The 26,040-nt window shown below is 41.9% G+C and overlaps 1 protein-coding gene across 1 annotated transcript in view; it reads left to right on the top strand.

Moving 5' to 3' along the window:
- Window positions 1–25,908, top strand: part of LOC138165307 (5'-AMP-activated protein kinase catalytic subunit alpha-2-like) — a 75,021-nt gene extending 49,113 nt beyond the window's left edge. The window contains exons 6-9 of the mRNA XM_069093490.1: window positions 3,076–3,300; window positions 9,062–9,566; window positions 11,278–11,404; window positions 16,783–25,908. Coding sequence (XP_068949591.1) covers window positions 3,076–3,300; window positions 9,062–9,566; window positions 11,278–11,404; window positions 16,783–17,018 — 1,093 coding nt within the window. The 3' untranslated portion in view covers window positions 17,019–25,908. The remainder of the gene's footprint in view (window positions 1–3,075; window positions 3,301–9,061; window positions 9,567–11,277; window positions 11,405–16,782) is intronic.
- Window positions 25,909–26,040: the final 132 nt, after the last annotated feature.

Genomic DNA, 26,040 nt, shown 5'->3' with positions numbered 1-26,040 from the left:
TCCAAACTGTCCAGCCATTACATCCATACCAAATCAACATCTGGGTTTTTCAAAGCCGGGGGGCTCTGGACAACGGCTTCCCAGAATCCAGATCAAATTACAGAACACTTCTCAAAGTGAGCCCCCGATGATGCCAACTTCTGTGAATGTGATGTCATTTTTTGTTCATCATTTTCCAGTATCCACCAGGATAGCTTGGTTTCAGGAAAGGAAGCTGCCTGACAATTTCACTGTAGTCATTTTTTTTTTCTGGCAAAGAACAAATGGGAGATACCACACGTTTTAGAGACTCTGGGCTCTCTTTAGGGTTTACCATAAATATGTGGCTAAACTCTTTCAAATATTATTTGGCTTCTGCAAAGTACAGGCAGAGCAAGCCTTCGGAGGGCTAGTCTCCTTCTAGCTCTCCAGATGACCTCCCATCTCCACTATATTTATCTTGAATGCTTTGATTTATACATGTTGCCTCCTATGGTAGACCAGGCATTCGTTCACTGGACATGATGATGCACACCTGTGACCACCGCTGGGCAGGTGGAGGCGGGCCCATCCCTTGAGCTTGGGAGTTCTGAGCTGCAGTGGGCTCAGGGATCTGCACTAAGGTCAGCATGAACATGGAGAGCCTCTGGGATCTGGAGGTTCCTATGTTGCCTGAGGTGGCCAGAGCACCTGTGCTGATCAGAGGTGGGTTTTGGGCCATAAGGAGCCCTTGCCTTCCAGTTTGAGCGAGGTAGGATACCTAGTCTTTTTTTTTTTTTAAGAGGAGGGAAAAAAAAGAAGTATAAGCTCCCTGAGGGCAGAGACTGTTTTTGCTTTTTATTTGTATGTCTCCAGTGCTCAACACAGTATATGGCACATAGTAAGCCCTTAAGAAATGTTGATTGGTCAGAGATAAAGTACATAATAGTAGTGGATATATATAAATGAACTACATATAGAACAAAATCTTGTCTCCCTGCCTATTTAATTAATTAATTGACTGCAATGTACTAGGCACTGGCAGGTCAGCGGGTAGCATGGTAGCTTCTATTGTAAAAAGACGGTGAAATTCATGTGCTTAGACAACTTATCTTTTTTTTTTAATTCTTATTTTAACCAACATGAGCATTTTAACATGCTCAGTAGAGCTGAGAGGATTGTAAAAACCTCCAACTTTACCATGCACAGCTGGCTTTCCTTTAAAGAATATAACAAATGCCACCTTTTACTTTGATCCTGCTGCTTACCCAACTGCTTTGTGGTATTGACCTTTAGTCTGTGTTAGTGTTAATGTGGTTTTTATTGTCTAAGTGAGGATCTCTCCGAGCAAAAAGCAGAGTTCTGTTGAAAGTGGAAAGAAATCATTTGAGCAAAGAAAATAGTAGCTACCCAATGGTGCAGGCAGCAAGGCTAGTAGTTCGGACAAAACACATTCTAAACCACTACAGTTTTATGAGTTAGAGTCATTTGTTGGAATCGTAGGTCCATACTAAATAATCAGAGACTCTTGTGTGCCTCTGGTGTTCAAAGCAATCTGGTGTGTGTGTGTGTGTGTGTGTGTGTGTGTGTGTGTGAGGGAGAGCGACAGAGACAGAGAGAATGAATGAGAATATAAAAGAATAATAATAATGTAAATGTAAACATAGCTTACCTGGAGGTAAAGATCCAACCATCAGATGGCACACACACACACACACACACACACACACGTTTAAATCTAATCTTAATCCCCAGAACAATGAATAATAGTAAAGTCTATTCAGGATGATGTGAGCTAAGTCGCTTTCACAATAAAACCATAGATTGTTAGAGATGGACAAAATCTTAGAGATTATTTAAACCAAAGCTATTATTTAATTGTTTTTTACATTTTTATTTATTTCAATGAAGATTTATTTTCTCTCCTTCCTACCCTAGCAAGAAAAAAAAAAAAATCAAAAATAGCCCCTTGTAACAAACATTGATAGTGAAGTAAAACCAATTCCCACATTAGCCTTGTGCATCAGTCTGTCTTATCCTGCATCTTGAGTCCTTCACATCTCTGCTAGCTGGGAGGGCAGCAGGCTTTATCAGCAGATTCTGGCAGTTGTGGTTGGTCACTGTGTGGATCAGAGTTCGCAAATCTTTCAAAGCTACTTATCTTTACAATGTTGTGATTGTATATATTGTTCTGCTGGTCCTACCCTTCAGGTCACATCCCTCTGCATCATTTCATGCAGCTCTTCCCAGGTTTCTCTGAAACCATCCCTTTCACTATTTCTTACAAAACAATAGCACCCATTATATCCATATGGCATAATATGTTCAGCCACTCTCACCTGAGGAGTACCCACTTCCTTTGCCACCATAAAAAAGAGCCGCTGTAAAATGTGTGCATACCTGTGTCCTTTTCCTCTTCTTCTGATCTCTTTGGGGCATAGGTTTTGTAGTAGCAAGGCTGAGTCAAAGGGCATGCAGAATTCAGTCTCATTTTGCTGTTGCTGAAATAAGCCCAGAGAGGCAAAGTGAACAGTAGTCTTTAAGAAAGGTGCTCTTCTAACTACTTGTTCTCTCTTTTTTCACTTTGTTTTGTTCCTTCTCTCTTGTTCCTTCCATTGGTTATAATTCTTCTTAATGTTTAATGTAGAACCTATATCGGATTGCATGCCACCATGGGGGAGTGGGTTTGGAACTCAAGGGACTGTGGAACTGAATGTTGCAAACTAAAAGTAAATAAAGACATTTATTTATTTATTTTTTAGAAGAATGGTGCTCTTCCAATGTCCTGTCCCTCATTGTTGGAAGCTGGAACAGCAGCCCCCAAAGGACTGTCTAGATACTTCTACTCATTGGAATTTTGTTGTATCAGCTTTTCTTTGAAGCAGTCCATGGCTTGGGAGTTCCTTTGTCACACAACTCTGTTTACTGTAATGCTGTTTGTCGTTAGATAAGATGGGCTCTTCTTGGTGGGAGAAAACATTGGAGAGGAAGATGGTGGCCAAGGAGTTCAGAATGTTGGAAGTGACACCGTGATTTGGTGGTGGTTATTTTGGGTTGCTGTAAGTAGACCCCTCTGCCATGCCCCTCTCAATGTCCCCTCCCTCATCTCTCCCTTAGGTTGTACGCAGGGCCCGAGGTCGATATTTGGAGCTGCGGAGTGATTTTGTATGCCCTCCTCTGTGGTACGCTGCCATTTGATGATGAGCATGTCCCTACGTTATTTAAGAAAATTCGGGGAGGCGTTTTTTACATCCCAGAGTATCTAAACCGTTCCATTGCTACTCTCCTCATGCACATGTTACAAGTGGATCCCCTGAAACGAGCAACCATCAAAGATATAAGGTAATTGTTCTTGGTTTTTACCCTCTACCTTTTAATTCAATAACTATTATTAAGAGAATTTTATGTTTCCTGTTACTTCCCTCTCAGCAAGGTGGGTGGGGATAAATTTCCAGATTTTAGCTTTATTAAAAAAATTAAAACATAAAGATATTTGCTGAGTTTAAACCCTTTAAATAGCTGCTGGTGGGCTTGCTGTGAAAGGCTGATATGGGAGAGGCTTTGGAAAGTGCAGTTGCTGGCTTGGCAACTGATAGGGACAAGCTTTTTATAGTGCCCACATGCCAGGGTGAGGCATTCCCCAATGCATGCATCTCAGCATGTCAGAGCTCTCAGAGGTTTCTGGTTCCTGCCTAACATTTCAACAGGTGTTGGTTTACAAACAGATTATTTGGACATATTTCCAGATCCTTATCCTTGCCCTGCACAAACCAGAATGCCTATTTTAGGACACCTGACCCATGGAGGACGTAAGTGGCAGCTAGAGTATTTGTTTACAGTGTTTACAGTCAGCCTGCCTTAACAGTGCAATGTGTACTCAGATTGATAAACATTTATTAAGCCCCTACTGTGCACTAGGTGTTGGATATATGAAGATGAACAGCAACATAGGCCCTTCTCTTAGCACAAGGCCTGGCACCAACTAGGTGCTTACTAAATGCCTGTTGATTTGACTATAGGAGATTACACTTAATGAGAGAATGTTGTGACAAACATTCACAGTGTGACATAAGGTGAAATGTGATGGGAATAACGGAGAAACCATTGAGAAAACTATGAAGAAGATCACTGTCCGCTGGGGGCGGAGAATCAGGGAAAACCGTGGATGAGATGGCCCCAGGGCCGGTCTCCAAAACACAGAATGCTCTCAGCAGGCAGGTGAGAAGGCGGCAGGTAGGGCAGAGGGCTCATCAGGAGAAAGACCTATGTAACTGCAGAGGCAGGGAAGGGAATGGGCATTTATAGAGTGCCCACTGGGGGCCAGGCACTGTGCCAAGCTCTGTACAAATCTGATCCTCACAACAGCCCTAGGAAGTAGGTGCTCTTATCTTCCCATTTTACAGTTGAAGAAATTGAGATACCAGGTTAAATGACTTGCCCAGGGTGACATAGCTAGTGTCTGAGGTTGCATTTAAACTCAGGTCTTCCTTGACCTGGGGAAGGAAGAAAAAGTATCATAGGATCATAGACTCTTCACCTAGTGCTTTATACATTAAGCCACCTAGCTGCAACAATGTGATTGAGGATTAGTGACTAGAGCTCAGAGGAAATAGTAGGGCCTCAAGTATAGGCTGGGGTGTATTGGGAACTTATTGAAGTCATGGAAGTGGGCTAGGTCTGCAAAGGACATGTAAAGTAAGAAATAAGCCAAAGACAAAGCCTTGGGGAAAGACACTCCCTCCCCGTCTCACTGGTGTGTTTCTGTCTCCCTCCCTCTTCTGCTCTGTTCCTCCTCCTCCTTCTCTCTCCTCTTTCTCTGCCTCTCTCCATTCCCACTCCTCTCCCTTTTTCTCCCTACCTGACTCCCATGGTCAGACGCTGTCTGGAATATTGCATTCAGCCACAGGGGTTGCAATTTAGGAATAGCATTGATGAATGGAAATTAGTAAAGAAAAGGGCAGCCAGGTTATTTGAGATGATGCCTGACATGGACCAGTTCAAGGGAAAGATGGTTGTTTGGCCTGAAGAAGTGAAGCTTTAGTAGGGGAATGATCCTTGCTTTTAAGTATGTGCAGGGCTGTTATGGAGAGGCAACAGGTGATATGTTCTCTTGGTCCCAGTGGATAGAAGTAGGAACATTTGAGGGGTGTTTGTTTAAGCCTACTGTGGCCTGACATGAGGAGAAGCCTTGTAATTCGAGTCATTCTGAAGCAGGATGGGTCAGCTCGGGAAGCGCTTCCTGGTTTGTCCCTGGAAGTCTTCCTTGAAAGGCAGAATGATGGCTTTTCATGGCTGCTATAGAGCCTTCCTCAGGGCCAGATTGGGCTGGATGCTCTTCAGAGCTCACCCCTGACTTGGGCTTCTGCCCTCCCTGTTTTCAGAATCTTACCTGTCACCTGCAGAGTTGGTCAGTCAGGAGTGAGATGGGTAAGGAAGTGAAGGTGCCATATGTAAATGAACCGTTTTAGAAATTTGGCAGTAAAGTGGAAGAAAGCCACAGCATGAAAGCTTGAGCAGGTGGCAGGGCCAAGAGAATGGTCTTTAAATATGCCTCTAAGGACAGGCCCAACTGCCCCCAGCCTCCAGCAGACACCAGTCTTCCTCTAAAGCTCCATGGTGGTGTCTTTCCTCCACTCCCCTCCGCCAGGTTCAGAATTTAAATAAAGAGAAAAACAAAGAGGTTCATGTTGAACTGGAAATGAATGCATCAGAAAAGACATTTTGAAGGTGTAACATCTGCAGAGGAAGGAGCTAACTTTGTGAGACTTGTGCGTCTCTGCCCAGTGCTATACAAACCAAGACATCTGTAAGCAGGAGTTGTCTTTTTAAAATAATTTAGACATTATAATTCCATTAACTTGCAGAAAGTCCTAAGATGATGAATAATTACATCATTAGGGGAGGGAAGAGGAGGAAAGGGAAGAAAAATACAGTACAAAAATGGCATAAAATACAAGGTATAAAGTTACCACATATTTCGTTCTTTAGTAATAGGAACTTTGTAATGATGTCAGGAGTTTAATTTGAGTTATTTTCAAATTGTTGTAACTTTGAAACCTGAGTTGACAATTTTAGGAAGTTTTAAATGTTGAATCTGTAGCTTTCAGGTATATGCGTTTTAAAATTTTGTAGAGAAACTCTTGATTTGGCAAGTCGTGATTGCATAACCTATGTCTATTCTCTTTATTGAGAATTTTGTTTGTTTATCAATTCATTTGGTGTAGATTGGTGGTACAGCATATAGATTGTTTGGCTTGGAGTTAAGAAGACCCATCTTTGTGAGTTCAAATCTGGCCTCAGACACTTACTAACTGTGTGACCCTGGGCAGGTCACTTAACCCTGTTTGCCTTAGTTTCCTCATCTGTAAAATGAGTTGGAGAAGGAAATGGCAAACCCCTCCAGTATCTTTGCCAAGAAAATCCCAAATGGGGTCACAAAGAGTCAGGCGTGGCTAAATGACTGAAGACCAAAATGGCCTAGATTGAGGTTTACAGATTGCTTGTGGTTTAGGGGCAGGGATTTCTCAGTTTTGAGACAGTTTACGTAACATTTCTAGGCTGGATTTTTCAATTTATATAAAAACCAGGGCAATGTTAGTGAGAGAGAAATTTTTCATGATGGTTGTTTAATAGTGTACATGAAGCAAACTGGTTTGGGGTTAGTTTCCCATGGACATGAAAACCTTTACAAGGATCATTATCACAGCCAAGCTTATCATAGGTTCTGCCCTGTCCCTGGTATCTACATCATGTTTATTTTTGTAGACTTGTCAGATATGAAAGGTGATGGGCAAGAGAGGCTAGGCTGGTTTGGGTTGGCCCCCGAGAGCAGAACGAGGACTACAGGGTGGGGTGTGTGAAGAGCTAGAAAGGCAGACTGAGGTTTGAATTGGAAACAAAACAAAGCTTAATGTCAATAAGGAAGTATCCAAAAATTAAATGATAGTCATAGAATGTCAAGAAACAAGAAATGAGAATGGAGGCCATTACCTTAAGTATTGGTTGGGAGGAGGAAGAGGAGGCACTAAAAGAAGCATAAGGTTTGACCAGAGAGGTGGGAGATCCTTGTGGAGTGTGATGTCTCAGAAAGCAATGGATCATAGATGTGAAGTTGGAAGGGCCCTTTGAGGCCATCGAGGCCTACCCAGAGAGGACAAGTGACTCGTCAGCTTTCATGGCTCTCGTGTCAGGGGCAGTCCACCCGCTTCCCATTCCAGCATTCTCTCCATTGCACAGTGCTGTCTTTGGGGCTTCGGGAAGCTTGGTTATTCAAGTCAGGTGCTCCCAATATCAAGGAGGATGGCTGAAAAGAAGGCGTTAGGTCTGAGAGCAGTTAGAGGAATCGGTGACATTTCGGTGTGTGGAGGGGTGCGAATGATGGGGAGGTGTCTGATTGGGAAGGAATAAAAGCAAGTCGAAGCAGGTTTTGGAGAGAAGGTAACTCATGTGGAGTTGCTGATGGGGATGGATGATGAGAAAGTGGAGATTTCAGCTACAGGCAGCTTCTTCAAGAAGCTTGACTAGGAAAGAGCAGAGAAAGGTCAACTGGTACCTAGGGTAAGGGAGACTTGAGGAAGTGCAGGGAGGTATGGGAAGAAAGAGTATCCTGGAGTAGAATAGACTGAAGGTTCACTAGAGGCAAGTGATGCATTCTGGAGCAGTATCTAGAGAAGAGAGAGGGGATGGATTTCAGGGCACAGGCAGGGGCATTAGTTAGATGAGAAGCAGGGAAGGTGAGAAAGAAGAGGCAGCAGATATGGCGAGAATGTGGACAAAAGGAGAAGTGGCCTCAGTCCTCTCGGTTCGTGGAGTAGAAGACCAAGTCAAGTCATTATTGTGTGTGTGTGTGGGGGGGGTATAGTGGGGGATGGCATGGAGGCAAGCATTGGGGTTTTAAGGAAAGGAAGGAGCGTGGAATAATTGTTGTAGGGAAAGATTCAGTTCAGTCATTTTTCAGTCATATCTGACTCTTTGTGACCCCATTTGTGGGTGTTTTTTTTTTTTTTGGCAAAGGTACTGGAGGGGTTTCTATTTCCTTTTCCAGCTCATTTTACAGATGAGGAAACTGAGGCAAGTAAGGTTAAATGACTTGCCCAGAGTCACATGACTAGTATCTGAAATTGGATTTGAACTCAAGAAGATAAGTCTTCCTGACTCCAAGCCTGGCATCCTATCCATTGCACCACCTAGCTTTGGTTTAGGGAAGGATAGGGAGTCATTCATTAAAAGGAGAGTTGAGGGATTACTGAGTAGCAGAGAGCATCCTGTGGAGGTGGAAGCGGGGCACCATAACTGTGTAGCGGGTTTCACCTTAGAAAAAGAATGCCATTCTTAGTCATTAATGAACGTGAGTTAGTGCCTGTTATCATTACGAAATATTAAATGTTGAGATGTTAATGGATTTGTTCTTACCCTTTGGTTCAACAGTTTCTTTGATTTTTTTTTTTTAAGCAATCGGGGTTAAGTAACTTGCTCAAGGTTACACGGCCAGTTCTTTCTGGGTGTGGTGCTGAGTATCTGAGCCCCAATTCGATCCCCAGGTCATCCCGACACTGAAGCCAGTGCTCTTATTTGCTGAGCCACCTGGCCGCCCCTAAGCAATTGGGGTTAAGTAACTTGCTCAAGGTTACACGGCCAGGTGTTTCTGGGTGGGTGCTAAGTGTCTGAGCTTGGATTCGATCCCCAGGGCACTGGGGCCAGTGCTTTTACTTGCTGTGCTACCTGGCCGCCCCAGTTTCTTTGATGTTTAAATGACTAGACCCCTTATAGTATTTTCAGTTTAATTAGTTTTCAATAATTGCAATTTATGTTAATGAGTCTATATTATTGAATTAGATTAGGATCTCCAAAGCCTAGCTTACTTTTTGCTGTTGTTGGTATCTCCCAGATGAAGGAACTCCCTTAAGCAATACAGATTGGCACCTGTTTTTCCATTCATAGCCTTAGGTAGTTTCCTTGGGGCGAGTAGACATTAAGTGATTTTCTCAGGGCCACAAAACCAGCATAAACTAGAGGAGAGACTTGAACCCACATTTTCTCAACTCTGGACCCTTCCTCCATTCTCTCCATGAAGCTACTTTTCATTATCTTTTATTTTCCCTAGAGAGCATGAGTGGTTTAAACAAGACTTACCCAGTTATTTATTTCCTGAAGACCCTTCTTATGATGCAAATGTCATCGATGATGAAGCTATAAAGGAAGTGTGTGAAAAGTTTGAGTGCACAGAGTCAGAAGTGATGAACAGCTTGTATAGTGGGGACCCTCAAGACCAGCTCGCGGTGGCCTATCACCTCATCATTGATAACCGGAGAATCATGAACCAAGCCAGTGAGTTCTACCTTGCCTCCAGCCCGCCCACTGGCTCTTTCATGGATGACAGCACCATGCACATTCCCATTGGGCTGAAACCACACCCTGAACGGATGCCACCTCTGATATCAGACAGCCCCAAAGCCAAGTGCCCTCTGGATGCTCTGAATACTACTAAGCCCAAGTCTCTAGCTGTGAAAAAAGCCAAGTGGCACCTGGGGATTCGCAGTCAGAGTAAACCCTATGACATTATGAATGAAGTCTACCGGGCTATGAAACAGCTGGATTACGAATGGAAGGTAGGACACAGTAGTGGTTCATGACCCTTTTTCATGAATTATTTCCCTGGATGGTGTGTAACTGGTGAACTGAGTCATGAGGTCAGTAAACAGAAATGTGGTGAGTTACTAGTCAGTGGCATCTTAACTGTTTCTAATTCAGATATACTTCAATTGATCTTAATAGCTTGGGCTAACAAGCCCTGTTCTTATTAATGATTTGCCAAATACTTTTTTTTTATAATCCTTTCTTTTTGTTGGGATAGAAAGACAAACGTTTCTCTTTACAGAATTGGGCGATGCTGGAAAACTGTCCATATTTCTAATTCTAGTGGAGAATCCCCTGGCAATTATGTTTACCAACTTGAAAACACCCGAGAAAATAGCTCCCCTGTTTCAGCCTGAGCTCCAGCAATTGCATGTCCTGAGACTCCACAGATAGTATGGTTTTCTTTTTCTTTCTTTAGAGGATTCACTTAATAGGAGGCTATGGCAGTGAGTGTGTGGACAGCATATCTCTTACCCCTCACCTCCCCCAGGCCATTGGTTTTGCCTTTGGGGGATGAATGTTTTTCTCTAGGCTGAGAAAACCTGACCAATTTTCAGGTGCTTATGATTTTCTGAAGATTTAGTTCCTGGGAATGGACATTATTAGCACATATTTTTCCACTAAAAGTACAAAAAAGTAGTTCTTGATGGATTAAAATTCCATTCAAATATTTATAATTTTGCCATTTTAGAAAACCATTTTCCATTTCCCTTTCTAAATTACCTTAATAATGACAGTTTTCCTTATTTTTTTTGATAAAAAATGAAAAGGAAGAAACAATCTAAAATTTGCCATGTCTTTAATTGACATGTTTAAAGAAAAAGTACTATTTGTTTTGATATTCATACATTTATATATGGATCAATATTTTTTTGAAATTATTTCAAAGATCTCTCATAAATTCTTCCTCCATCTCTTTTCTGAGTAGAATGAAAAAGATGGTAGGTAGAGAGTTCTTTCCTTATTGTTTCATCTACAAAGGAATACTACCATTGTAAAAATACCTTTCTAAAAATGAGCCCGTTTTCCCCATTTGATTTGGTAATTCCCTTTATTTTTCTTGACTTCATCTATTCATGTGATATATGCTTCATGTTGTGTAACAGAAACAGTACTTTGGAGGGTGATGATGCTTTGAAAAATGAGGTATATTTCTTCCCTTCTAATGATGACAGTGATAAATAATGAGAGGTAGCGTCTATGCAACGCTTTAAAGGTTTGTAAAGTGTTTTTACAAATATTCTCTCTTGATCCTCACTAGGTGAGATGCTATTGTTTTCCCCCATTTTATAAACACAGAGCAAGGTTGAGTGGCTTGCCCAGAGTCTCAAGACTAGTGAGTTTCTGAGGCTGGATTTGAACTCAGGTCTTCCTGACTCCAGACCTCGTGTTCTGTCTATCGCATCAACATATAACCTTATTCCATGAACCTGTCAGTTAATTCACATTCCACATGAGTTGAACCTTAAGGCCTTTTCTTGTTACAGCTCGAAGGTCCAGTGGTTGGGGGGCATGTGGCAGCAGAGGGGCATCTGAGAACAGCCCGAGAAAACATCCTGCAGAATGGGAAGGTCATTTAAGAACTTTTTTGACAGCGCATTCTAAAGACTCCTTCTGGATTCAAGGGGGAACATTGTGTTTTCTCTGCCCTTCCTTTATCTAAAAGAAGGTTCCATGTTGTAGGTGGTAAATGCTTATCATCTTCGAGTGAGAAGGAGGAACCCTGTGACTGGCAATTATGTGAAAATGAGCCTTCAGCTATACCAGGTGGACAATCGAAGTTACCTTTTGGACTTCAAAAGTATTGATGGTAAGGAGGCCATGCTGGCTTGGGATCTGCTGCCTGCCCAGGTACCCATGGAAGTGACAGTCTGAGAGCAGCCCAGTCTGTTAAAATCACAAACCTTACAGGTTTGCTGGCGTGGAAAGTGGAAGGAACAGCCCACTTGGAGTCAGAGGCCCTGGCTTTGGACCCCGAGCGCCTTTACTTCAGTTTTCTGGCCTACAGTTTCTTTATCCATAGCATGAAGTGGTTGGATTAGATGGCCTTCCATGTCCCTTACAGCTGAGTCTGTGATCCCAGGTGTAATGGGCAGCTCTGAGAATGGCTCTGCCATCCCTGATTGTGTGCTATCTAACCAAATAAAAACAGAATGAAAAAAAGGTTAAGGAAATGAAAAGTACCTTTCAGATCTGGAAAATGATGCATCTTTCACAAGAATTCAGAACAGGCATAAAATCAGATGGGAACTGCCTTGGTGTACACACAGCGGGAGAAGAGAGTAGCCACACACAGACTTCATCTGCATCTCTCTTCCCAAGATGTTCACAGGGAGAAGGCAGGTGTAGGGAGCTCCAGGGATTGTGCAGGCATTGGCTGGGATGGCCTCCAGGGCTCCTTTCAGCTTGGAAATTCTGGTATTTCCTGCATTTCACCAGCATTCCTGCTCTACTCTGCTGCTGATCTCCTTGTTCCTTCTCATTAAAATCCTATCTCTGCAGTTCTGGGCAAGAATTCCTTTGTCGTCAGTATGCTTGCTGACTGCCGCACATCCACCATCTGTAGAGCAACCATGAGCAATGAAACGCTCCTTCCCTCCTGAGGTAGCTTCTTCTTCTTTGGGATCTGCTCTCTCTTTGTTAGGAAGTTTTTCCTTGTAACTTATACCACTTAGTGGAAGGTGTCCTCTCTAGGACCAAGCAGAATAACTCAGAATCTCTTCCACATGAGAGGCCTTCAAATACTTGAATCTTCATGTGGCTCCTGAAGTCTTCCATTCCCTAGGATAAACATTTGTATTTCCTTCAGTGGATACTTTGGGTTTTTTTTTGGGGGGGGGGATTCAGGACCCTTCACCAGATCCTGGCCAAACTCTGTTTATGTGCCATCTTGTCAATGACATTTAGAAAATGCAATACCCAGCCTTGACTAGAGGACCCCAGAGAGGCTGAGTGCATCCATCCCTTTGGGATGGTGTACTTCTGTTATTATATCCTAAAGTTACATAGGCCTTTTGTGGCTTCCACATTGTACTATGGACTCAGAGTGAGCTTGCAGTGCACTAAAATCCCCATTTATTCTTCATAAATTGTTGTCTAATCACACCTCCTTTTTGCTATACTCGGGCATTTAGTTTTTTAAACCCAGGTTTTTCCTTTATATTTATCATTACTTAACTTTTAGATTCATTGTATAATTCTTGGTCCTCCTGGATCCTGACTCTGCCAACTCTGCCAATGTTAGCTAGCCCCTTTAGCTCTGTATTACTCACAGATTGGTTAAGCATGCTCCCTTCATCCACGTTCTTTTTTAAGATACTAACCACAACAGGGCCCAGGATTCCAGAGGCCTTCTTCCATGTTGGCATGGACCACCAGCCAGTCCTTGATCTAGTCATCTAGCCCAGTCACTCCCGTCTTGTTCATGAGCACGTCCAGCACTTTGTTGAAGATCAGGTGTAAGCTCTCCACAGCATTCCCCTCCTCTCCCACTTCTGTGGCCCAATCAGAAAAGGATGGCGTTGCTTTGTCATACACCCTTGCTAGTTATGCAGTCCTTGCCTTTCTTTCCAGCTGCTCCCGTACTCTCTCTTTAATGCTCAGTCTCAGATTTCTCCAAGAATTTCAGATTCCTCAGACTATGGCAGAAGAGCCTGCCCCCTTCCCTTTTCAGCTCAGCGTGCTTGGCTGTGGCACTTGGTACTTTCTTCATGATTTGTTAAGGATAATTTGTAAAAACTCAGCAAATCACATCCTCAAGTTCCTTTGGAGCCAAGGAATATTGTTTGTCCACACCTACTGAGTCAACATCCTTGAGGGAGATAAAGGCGATGTTCTCTTACCGTATCCCCATGTCCTTACTTGTCGTGGGCTCCAGATCCTTGTTGACCCTCCTTCCCCCCCCCACCCCCCCTTACCCCAATCTACCAGGATTCCAATCATTTTCTTTGGTAGAAAAGCAGAAGCAAAATTAAAATTGAGTAGCTCCTCTTTCTAGCCTGATGATTAGCACCATCCCACCCACACAGAGTGATAGTTCTAGCGCCTCTTTGATTTTCAGAGTCCTTTTCATTCCTGGCATTTCTCACACCCCTCAGCTCCTCTGAGTTCAGGGATTCTGGCATTCTGATAGGATCTGGCTCCTCAGGTAATCATTCTCAATTCCCTCCCCTCTCTTCAATCTTTTGTCTATGCCTTTTAAAAACCTGCTTGGTCAACGTCTTTTCAGCACATTCATACCAGAATCTTTAGACGGCTAATATATTTCTTACTTAGGGGAAGAATTTAGTTGGTCAGTGGAATTTCATTCCTGAATGCATCCTGTCCCCTTTGAGCCAATTTATTCTGTAGAATCCGAGTCATTACCACGTCTAGGCACCTTATCTAGCTCTGTGTCCATCCTAGATGCAGGTCTGGAGCTCTCCTTCCTCATTGCTGCTCAGATCCCAGGAAACCTTCCCAGTCGTCTTCATTGCTGGTGACTTCCTCCTGCTGATTGTCTCTAGCTTATCCTGTCTGTATCATGCTTTAGCTAGCTGTGTGACCCAGGGCAAGTCACTTAACTCCCATTTGCCTCAGTTTCTTTTACTGTAAAAAAATGGGGACAATAATAGCACCTACCTCCAAGTGTTATTGTAGGGATTGGATAGATAATTATGCAGCAGTTAGCACAGTGTCTGGCACATAGGAAATGATATAAAAGTTAGCTGTTATTGTCATTATGGTATTTTATTCCTTTTATGTCAAGATTCTTTGACCATTTTCATTGACTTTTCTTTCTATGAGTGTAATGAATATTCCTTTTTTCTTGGTTCTGCTTCCTCTCCCCCCAACTTTATAGTATTTCCTAGAGGTTTTTCTAGTTTTTTGGGGGGGAGGGTTGCCTTCATACCTGTTGGTCTTAAGTGAATGATAGTATTCCTTTACATTAATGTGCTGCAACTTATTGAACTTTTCTTATATTGTTGGTGTTCAGATCACGTCTAGCTCTTTGGGCATCAGGTATCATGATGTGGAGTGGAGATGTGACTACCTAGCTCTCCTTTTGTTCCTGGTAATGCTTTCTATTTTCCCGGCAATGGAATTATTGGATCAAAGGATATGATTATTTTTGGTACTCTTCCTGCATACTTGAACACAGTAAAAGATTGTATGTTTGAAATTCCACATAGTAGGTGTTGAATAAATGTTTGTTGAACAACTAATGAGCAGTGAAGGAGTGTAACGATTTTCCTAACTGCCTACCTGCATGGAATTTCCTTGATCTTAGTTATTTTTTGCCATTCCAGAGGATAATAACTCAAATTTGCTTCAGTTTAGTTCTCTTTGGTTGTCAGTGATTTTCCCCAATGATTATTTGCAGGTTATGTTTCTTAACTTTTAAAAATATTAACTTAAAAATATTTATTTTTTGGATGAACAAAAGATTCTCATTGAAGAGTTGTCATTTTTTAAAAAGTTAATATATTTTAGTGTTAAAATACTTATTTTTTTTAGTTTTAATCATATTGCTATATACATATGTATATATATTTAACATATTCAAATAGAACCTGTCTTGCCCCCCACAATTCCTCCTATTTGTTGGCATGGAAAAAAAAATCTTCCCTCTACCATTGAGATAGTCAGTCTATTTTCTTCCATTTTTTTCCCCATTCCTGGCAAGGGCACCTCTATCTTCCTACTTGCCTGGGCTCTTAACATACATGTTACTGTCTGATTTGTCCTCCTTTTCAACCCCAGCATCCAATCATCCGATTGGTGAATCTGATTGTTCCTACTTTGATAACAGCTCTCCCGGGTGCCCCCTTCTCTTCTTTGACATCGCTGCCATTCTGGGACAGGTCCTTGGCATCTCATACCTGGACTATGGAGATCTTTTGTATTTGAGAAACAGCAGGCAGACTGGATTGCAGAGTATGTGGAGGCAAGTAAGGTGTGAGAAGACTAGAAAAGCAGGATGGGGCCAGGTTGTGAAGAGCTTTAAAGTCAAATGGAGGATTGTGTATTTGATAATCGAGGGAATAGGGAGCCAGCAGGGTTTGTTGAATGGGAGTGGTGTGATGTGGTCAGACCTGTGCTTTAGTGAGATCAGTTTGAAGGCTGAATGAAGTGTGGATTGGAGTGTGGAGAGACATGATGGGGGGAGACCAACCTGCAGGCTGTTGTTGTGGTCCAGGGGTGATTGAAAGCCTGCACCAGCATAGTGGCAGGGTCAGAGAAGAGAGGGGGTCACATTAGAGGAGTTTTATGGCAGCAGAAACAATGACCACTGGTTGCATATGGGAGATGAGAGAAGAAGGAATGGAGGATGGCACTGAGGTTGTAAGCCAAGGACTGTCCAGATGGTGATGTGTACCCCTTACAGTAATGGGGAAGCTAGCGAGACGGAGGATTTAGGAGGAAAGATAAGTTCAGTTTGGGGGCATGTTGAATCTATGGGACATCTAGTTTATGACATCTAACAGACAGTTGGAGATTCTAGTCTGAAGGTTAACAGAGAAGGTGTGACTGGACAAGTAGATCTAAAGAGTCATCAGCGCATAGATGGACATTGAAAGCATTGAGCTGATGAGATCATCCAGTGCAATAGTATAGAGTGAGAAGAGGACCCAAGACAGAGCTTTGGGGGACCCCACCATTAGCTGGAGGGACCTGAATGAAGAACCAGAAGAGGAGACTAAGAAGGAGTGGTCAGACACATAGGAGGAAAACCGAGAGAATAGTGACAGAAGAGAGCATCAAGGAGAAGGTTATCAAAGTATCCAAGGCTACCGAGGGGTTGAGGAGGAGGACAGCAGAGAAATGAGATTTGGCAAGTAAGGGATCATTAGTAATTCTGGACAGAGCAGTTGCAGTTGAATGATAAGGTCAGAAGCCAGATTTTAACGCATTAAGAACAGAGTGAGAGGAAGAAAGTAGAGACACCAGTTGTAGAAGTCCTTCCCCAGGAGTTTAGCACGAAGAGCAGCAGAGAGATGGAATGGATCATGTTTCCATTTAATGTGCCCCTTCCAAACGTGGTCTATGTTTGTGAATTCCCATAATGTATAGAAATCCCAGCAGTTTAGAGCGGCGTCTTTTCTGGTGGATTTATCCATGTGCCCTCCTGATCTTTACCTCACTCTTAGGAAAGGACCCTAAGGATGAAGTGTCTCATGATCATTTCTGTTTCTTTGTACATTTAAGATGATGTCACGGAGCAGAAGTCTGGTTCTTCAACCCCTCAACGTTCATGCTCTGCTGCTGGCTTACATAGACCAAGGCTGAGTTTCGATTCCACCACAGCGGACTGTCATTCTCTCAGTGGATCCCTGACTGGCTCCTTGACGGGGAGTGTGCCTTCTGTAACACCGCGCCTGGGCAGCCACACCATGGACTTTTTTGAAATGTGCGCCAGTCTGATCACTACGTTAGCCCGCTGATGATTCGTCCCCAGTCTGTCCTTGTGTTACTGCACTGTGAGAATCAAATTTGTCTCTTTAAATTATCTCCTATTCTGGATAGCTTATACACCACAATACAAACCGAAGGTTGTATCCCTTAGGGACACCCATTCCCATACTGATCATTGAATAGACTGACATTTTATCTATTTTGCTCATGGTAAATGCACATAGGCAATATATTTGATAGGTAAATAGGAATGAAAGTGATTGTGGTTTTAAAGTAGTGAATTCATGTTTAAGCTGATGACAACATCCTTCTGAAGATATAGCCTTATTTATGGGGATTTTGCAGCATCATTTCACTGTACTCTTTGATATGGGTACATAAGGGTGACTCTGCACAACCCTTGCTAGGTGATGAGGTGCTTTGAGCTCTCCCACTCATCTTCAGTTTACTGTAATAAGTTCTTATTGAGCACCTACTGTATGTAAAGATGTATGCAGAGTCCAATAAGACTTTTTTGTTTTTACAATTTAACCAGGAGTCATCAGTCTGATGTTGAGCATTTGAGAGGAGAGAGCTAGCCAAAGAATTCTCCTGGTTTAGACAAATCTCCTGCTGGGCAGCGGCAGGTTAATGGTCCTGCAGCAGGTTACTGCTGCTCCAGGGAAGTCTCTCTATTTGAAGAAGTCCTTTGATCACCTTTGCACGCCCACCTCAGGGTTGTTAATAACTAGCTTTCCAGAGTGGGGATTTCATTTTGGAAACTTTTTTTTTTAAGTTTTCAAGGACTGTAGGGAATGACTAGAATTATCATCATTTTGCCTTTTAGGCCTTTCTTCCAAGTTTCACAGCATGACTTTGAAACCTCATTCCCCTTCCGCCATACAAATTGACCTTTGCTTTATTTCTTATTTTATAGTTCTTTAATAATAGTGAAATAGACCTTTAAATAAGAGAGCACCCACCCTTAAAAGAGAATGCTCTCCTCCGGTCACACATGTTGGCTGCATCAGGGAACCTCTGAATTCCATGGACTCAGCCCTTCCTTTGAAGTTGGGTTTCTTTCCTTTCCTCCCCTCCCCTCCCCACCCTCCTTCTGCTCATTAGTCATCTCTCCTCAATTCTGAACTGAGCTTTCAAATCTTCCTAAAGATCCTAATTTGTTCAGTATCCTGGTTACTATCCTTTTAACTTGAAGACATGATTCCCACCTAATGGGCTTCAAGTTTGGAATTGAGGACTTCCAAAGCTCGATGGGCTAGGACATTCACTGTGGAGTTGATAGGGAAGGGAGACTTTCAACACATTTTGTTCTATCGTTACATCTTGATATTGCTATCTGATGTAGGTATATGTATACACGTATATGTGTTTATGTATATTTTATTGGGGTTTTTACTTTCCCTTTCTAAGTAAGAAAAAAAATTTCATTTCTTTCTCTAGTTCATACATATGTCTACTTGTTATTTCTTTTTCTTCAGTGCTTTCCTCTAATACTGAATTTTTTATCTTCCACCTGACTCATCCAAGATACAACCCTGTAAAGCATCCAGCAGTGAAATGAAACATGGCGTTACTTTTAGGGATTATGTTTGTCAGACATCTTGCATCCTCTGCCAAGAACCAAATGAGAGTTTGATATAATTTTCCCATTATAAGAATGGTGCATATATTTACCCTGAAATATTAGCCTAATCAGGGATTGTTATGGGTTAACAATACAGCATGTTATTTTGTAGTACTTTAAAAATGCTTTAAATATTTTGTAAATGATTTGATTTTTAGATTTCAAATATGGTTTTTTAAAATGAAAAAGTGAACAATATTGTTGTTACTACTGTTTTTATAATTATTTTGGTTAAGTAGAGAGCTATTGGAAAGATTGCCATCTAGTGGCAATTTAACATATATATTTTTTTGCTCCGAGCATCCAATGGTTACTTACTGGGCTTGATTCAGGCTTTGCTTGCCAGAGGGGGCCCTTTCTTGCCCCTACACATTTAAAATTCTAAATGGACAGCTTTTCTTTTAGGAGGAAAAGTTGCCATATTTCCAACTCACTGCTGCAGGAATGAGTCTGGTGGCTGTAAGATACTAGAATGAGAAGTTAACCCAATTAAGAACCAAAGCTCATAGGAGTTCCAAATGTGGAAACCTACAAAAATAGAGCCCCCAGTGACCAGGCTTTTAGTGAATGTGTTTTAGGTGCTAGGCTCTGTGCGAGGTACTGGCAATCCAGGGAGAACCCAACAGTATGAGCTCAAACCGTTTTGGGGAAGCAACCTGGGCACATATAAGGAAAGACAAAATCTATTCCAAGTAAGTGCAATCTATTCCATTGTGGTAGCCGGGACAGAAGGCCATGGCAGATGGGGCTGGATTGTGGAGGGGGTATCAGGAAAGGCCTGAGCTAGGAGATAGACCAGGAGGGAACTGGGCAGAAAATGAGACATTTGAAGAGGTGGAGGTGAAGAGGGAATGTGTTCCAGTTCTGGGAGACATTACTACAATCATATCAGGAGTATAATGTACTGGTTAATCCAGATTTTGACCAAATTCATTCACGTAAAATTGACTTTAAAAGTGGGTATTAATGTTGTTTTTAGCACTTTCTGAATATTTATGAACATCTTATTTTCTTTTCTCATATACCTAACCGTGAAACACCTGCTGTTTTTAGGTACTTCAAGCGTTGTAATTGGGTTTCAAGAACCAAGGTCCAAATCTCAGATCATTGACTTACTCTTTGCACCATCTTTTCAGGCAAAGCCCTGATCGTTTTCAGTCTGTTCTTTCCTCACCTGAAACATGAAGGGATTTGCTGAAGGGCCCTTGTGGGTTTAATTCCTATGCCCTATGAGTCTTTGGGCAGTTGTTTTAAGTGTTATGGACATAGTAGTAATCCACTAATCTTTGGATTTCAGATGAGACTGTCTGATGGGAAGCCTAGTGAATATAATAATCTCACTGGTGGGAATGACATCTGGGAGTTGTCAGTCACAGTTGGATTCATTCAGTGGTTCTTTTGCCGACATTGTAGGAAAGAAGGGGAGCCATCAGTCACCAGCCTCCCCTGCTTACTCCTGTAGGGAATGTGATTCTTTTTGACCCAGTTCTTCCTATAGCTGGTTTTTGTGGCAGGATCAGTCAAACTGAGGCAATCCAATTCTGACTCCTGATGGCTACCAGACTAGAATTTAATAGCAGAAGCTGTGTATCCAGTAGTCTAAGCCGTCACGTCATTGTTAAAATACCAATTGGACTGACCCCCAAGGCCTTTGCTGATAGTCCCAGATGATAACAGGAAGACTTTTGGAGCAGTAAAGATTGAGTTAAGCTTGGTCCAGTCTTGGTTTCCTTTTCCATTAGAGGTGATACCTCTCATAAATCATATTCAATTGGTTTTCTCACACAGTCTTGGTATCACAGACAAATGTTTGTATTGAGCAATTGCTGGACAAAAAAATTAATACAGTTTCATAGCTACTAGAATTTCAACTATCTATGGAACTACTGACTTCCTATTGACCTTCAAGGTCTTCAAGGGGAAGTCAGCTGGCTACTTAGTCATGGGGATGTGGTAGAGCATACTCATGCTTGAGGGAAGGATTGGACCAGGGGACTTTTGAAGTCCCTTTTGTCTCAGAGTTTATGATACTTCATTTTTAACCAAAGAGAATATTGTTCAGATGTGGAACTGAATCATCTCTTATCTGAATCAATAACCAGCAAGTGATTGCTTGATTCCTGATAGGCATCCTCAATGTTTTTTTTTCCTTTCTTAAGTAGTTTGTGGTTCCGATGTAATCACCCAGACTTTATCCATGATTTAGGAGTTAGAAATGCATGAGGACGTGTTCGTCAGAAGTTACTGAATGTTTCTATCTAGAACACTCTATCGGCTTGAATCCTAACAGATTCAGGAATAGGGGGATTCTCAGGTGGGAGATGCAATGAGGAAGAGAACCAGTTCTATTCAGCAGCCCAAAGCCAGATAGTTCAGTGGCTTAAGCCCATTATAAATGGCAGTCCTTCTGTGTCAGGGTGTTGGCTGTGTGAAACACAATTCTCCCGTGATGATGATGGAATACAAATGGCATTTCTGTAATGCTTTGGGAGGCAGCATGAGCTAGGGCATTGCCAGTTTTGGAATCAGGAAGGCCTGGGTTCACGTCCTGCCCCTGACTCATATTGATTGGCTAGGCCAATCTCTTAAGGTCTCAGTCACCCAGGTTACTCTGAGATGAATAAACTGCAGAGCAGATGATAATTTACACTGGTAGAGGGTGTTTCCTCACTGGGCACTGCCTTTAGCAGTGAACTCACAGATTGATCCAAACACCACAAATATACACCTATATATAAACGCCATCCATACTGAATGATTTACAAGATGCTGTCAAATGTTCTCACAGTTCATCAGTGTGTAAATTGTCCATGGGAAATATACAATCCTTGTGACTGTTTGGTCCAGCTAGACTATACTCAGGAAATGCAAATTACTTTAAATATTAGCTTAGGCATGGCATCTCTGGGAAAGCAAATCTGATTTATATAGTAGGAAGTGATCATCAGGCATTCCATTGCTGGAAATGATTTTCCATCAGCTGCTCTTAGAGTTAATCTGTATTTTCCATTAGTTTAGATAACCAAATGAGATGAATCTCATGTTTGGGTGTCACCTTCTGCCCTTGAATTTGATTTTTCCCCCAAGTATGACTTATATTTATCCTTTAACACTACCTGGCTCCCATAGAAATTACATCTTTATTTATCAGCTAATATTGCATGCCTCATTACAAAAGAAGATAGAGGTTTTTATTAGTGGGTTTTCTGTTACAAAATTCTTTCCTCTCTAAGAGCAAGGATCTAGGACCTAAGACCTGCCCTCTCTGTTCTGGCTTTTCTTTTCCCATGAGTCCCATGACAATCTCTTGCCATGGTGAAATTTATTTCCTTCAGCAGTTTTCCTTAGGGTAGGGCTATGAACTTCACTGAATGAATTGATGCTGGCTTCCTTCATCTGTAAAAATTAAAGGGGAGGACAGGACCAGATCATCCCTATAGTTCCTTCCTGCTTGAAAGCTGTGTCTTTTCATAGTAGTGATTGCTAGAGCTATGATAAACACAAATTTGAATAGTACAACACAGATAATACTAGGACCTGTATATAAAACCTATACTTGAATCTTTTATAAATAAAATTGTCCTCTAGAATGCCAATGGCAGAACCATCTCAGTGAGCCAGACTTTGCCCAGAAGCATCATCTATTTGGTAGATGCCATGAAAAACCAATCCTCCTGAATTTGGATGAAGGGACAGGGAAGGCTGGTCAGAAGTGGGAAGGAACAACAGCTTCCCTTGGTTGAGCACTTGAAGGTTTGAGAGCACTTTTTGTGTCAGAGTTGTGTGCTGGAGAAAGAAGACACACTTGTATTCTTTCAATAGCACATAACAGAAGGCAAACAGTGGTATCCAATTTAGTTCCTTGGGGAGAACATTAATAAGAATAATTTATAATTGAATAATCATAAATAAGGATGATTGAGCTTTTCCAAAACCAAGTGTTTGCAAATAGGATATATGAAGAGTTGAAATCTTATTTGTGGAACAGGAATCTTGAGCCCTTGGTCACTGGCCATCTAGGCTCCCAGCTGAGGCCATGCAGCCTTTTGTATAGTTTATTTCACAATTGGATTAACAAGGTGTGTGTGCATGTGTGTGCCTGTGCTCATGCATGGTTGTATATATGCATATGCAGAGAAACAGAGACTTAGATGGTAGTAATACCACCAGACGAGCATCATGAGTTAGAGACATTAATTGAAGTCTGAGATCATCTTTGTGGAATCCAGGTTTTCCTCCACTCTTACCAGGTCCATCATCTTGGCAAAACCCTGTATTCACGGGGCAAAGGCAAACTCACCCATCTCCCATCTAAGTTACAACTAGCTCCAATCTGGTGTGAGTTAACAAGGGCTAGCTGTATTTTGTTCAACAAATGGAAATGTTATCAATTGTATGTGCTGTGCGTGCCTAAGACCAGTGTGACTTCTGGCACCTAAAACCTGTGTTGCCGTGCGCAAGACTCCATCCAACTTGGACCCTCACATTTAGCTCACTCTTGTTGAATGTTCTCATAATCTGTCCACTGAAAAAAGTTTCTAACACAATGGGCACCCTTTCTCCCATATTTAGTTACTGTATATTTGCTATTACTAAGCCTGGAAGCATGAAGTAATTGGTATCAGACCCATCCCCAAAGGTGAATTGGAGTTTTAATTAAAATTCTTTCTCGACCACAGCCTGATCTAATAGAGCTGTGTTGGTTTTGATAGGAGCGAGAGCCTTTGTTTACTTCATGGATGCTTTCACTACAGGTTAAGCCCATGGTGTGTGCACATGTGTGTGCATGTGTGTGTGTGTGAGATTATTAAGTTCTGTTTACAACTGAAGAGAGTTAGATTATTTTGAGACGTTCACATTATTTGGATAACCAGGGTAGGCCCATTTCCTATAAATTTGGAGTATAATTTAAAAAATTCTCTAGATAATGTTCCTTCCTGGAGAATTGTTGGTTAAACACATCATAGCACCCACACTTAGGTGCAGAAGGTTTCAGAAGCCAGGTGCCCAGTGGTAGAAGGTTGATATAGCGTGATACCCTTTGGGCTGGGCAAGTTTGCACTAGTTAAACATTAGAGGAGGAAAAGAGATGTTTTAAATAAGGGGAATAGAAAACCAACACACTGAAAAAAAGTTTTGCAGTTGGGAGCAGTTTCTGCCTTTACAGTGGTATTACTTCTTAAATGTGCATTGTCGGGGAGGCTGGGTGGCGCAGTGAATAGAGCACTGGCCCTGGAGTCAGGAGGACCTGAGTTCAAATCCATCCTCAGACACTTAACACAAAATTAGCCGTGTGACCTTGGGCAAGTCCCTTAATCCCAATTTCCCTGCCTCTCCCCCCCCCCCAAAAAAAAGCAAAAATAATACAAAAATAATAAAATAAATTTTAAAAATTTTCATTGTCAAAGGGAAGGACTCTTAGGGAACCAATATTATTCTCACGTGACTTTAAGGAAAACCAGAGCCTCTGTGTCAGGGAAATCCAGAACTGTGCCTTCCGTTCTTGAACTAGGGGCAGTATGGTCCAGTCGATAACTACAAGCACACCTGTGGTGTGGGGTTTTGATGGAGACTTGAGAAAATGAGCACAGGCAGGATACATCATTCCACTTACTTCCCTCTCACGATTTGCTTCTTATAACCACAAATATTTTGTCTTTGTTCTTGAAGAGTTGGTTTCCAGTTGTCTTTTACTGTGTAGACTGGACTACATATATGTTAAGCACTTACTGTGTCCTTTTATGGTTTCTACATGGGGTCTGCCTGTTCTTTGACATGACTTGGCCATCAGCTCAATGATAAAACGCCATTTCCCTGAGCAGGCTTTGAGTATGCCAACTTCAGACTTGATATAGACAGTTCAACTCTTTTAAAGTTGTAAAAGAAGGGAGTATTGTTTAGTGAGCAGAGTTAGGGGCAGAATTCTCCATTTTATCAGCTCATTGTTTTGTAATCAATCAGTAGCTACTTTGGCAGAATCCAGATGATAAGAATACTTCGTCTACCTCACAGGTATGTTGTGAGAAGCTATTGGAAATGTACTTTCTAAGTGCAGAGGATCCTCATGCACTTAGAAACCCTAACCCTAACCCTTCTGCTCCCTCTCCTCCCCCCCTTTTATAATTATCTTTGATAATGGACAGGATGGCTAGTCTGAATTTTCTAGGTGAGTCGTCCACAGTGTTTGTGATCATGTCTTCACAGATTATGAAAGACTGAATACAAATGACTGTTCTTAAATTCATCCTAAGCAAACCCTCAAATGTTACCTTTGTCATCTTTTGCTCTAATTTCTAAACTGAAAGCCCTGAGATGCCTGCAGAAGCTGCCTTAATGAATCACCACCCACTTTCTCTCCAGACTGTTCATGATTACCGGCTGTACACTCAGTTTTGAATGTGTAATCGTAAAGTTGTCCCAGAGCTGTGAAGTCCTCTAAACATGGTCGTATTTATATAAAGCATGTTTGTATTTTGTATTTTGTTACACACATGTATATCTAGTAGGTAATTTTTTTAGTCACCCCCCAAAAAATAACAACCTTGAAAATTAATGGCTACGAAGTATATCTTTCTAATATGGGGGCGACACATGTTCCAATTTCATCAATGTGATAAAGCACTAATGTTCATTTCACCTATTTTAAACAGCAACAAACCAGGCAGCCTCCTGACTTGGGGGCCTCGTAGAGCACACGGTTCACTTGAGGCTTGTATACAGTGTCGAATCTTGGAATCCAAGGAGACCTGGCTTTGAATCCTACATCCAACCGGTTAATTGTGCGATGTTGGACAAATCACAGTCTCTCCGAACCTCATTTTCCTCATCTCTAAAATGGGGGTGCAAAATGCTTTCATTCTCTACCATGCAGGGTTGTTTTAAGAAAATACTTTATAAGCCCCCAGATGCCGTAGAAACGTGAACCATGTGGATCTGGAATCCTTTTTTAGAGTCATTTTTTAAGCCGTTGAAAGTGGGGACCATTTTTCAGAGTTGGCTATCACCAATGAAAACCCCGACCGCCATTTTTGTCTCAAAGGACAGAGGACTCAGACGATTTCAGTTTTGTTTCCAGTGCACTTTTCGTAGGGTCAGATCATTATTGGGAAGGCTTTACCTCCCAGCATCTGTGTGGGAAGAATTTGTCTTTAATACAGCAACCCTCATGTAGCACCTGTTGTTTCTCCTGACTTGGTGTTTGCACTTTATGAGTTAAAGACTCAACCAGAACAAAGGATGATCTGGCTCCTTGCAAGCCCTTACACATAAATAAATTAAAGACTTTGGTCTCTGAAGGATGATTTGTATGGTTTCTATTCATTCAAAGGGGGGATAACCAAGTATAGAGTGGGACAACCAATGGTGTCAGACAGCTATTCTGGTGAAAATTCACTGTGACTGCAGTCACTTGCACAAGAATCATGAGT

The sequence above is a fragment of the Petaurus breviceps genome, unplaced genomic scaffold (genome assembly GCF_028583685.1).
Source record: "Petaurus breviceps papuanus isolate PSGF00001 unplaced genomic scaffold, PetGlider_PUasm1.0 208, whole genome shotgun sequence".
Lineage (NCBI taxonomy): Eukaryota > Metazoa > Chordata > Mammalia > Diprotodontia > Petauridae > Petaurus > Petaurus breviceps.
Note: the sequence above shows the minus strand (reverse complement) of the source record. Positions and strands in the feature narration are given on the sequence as shown.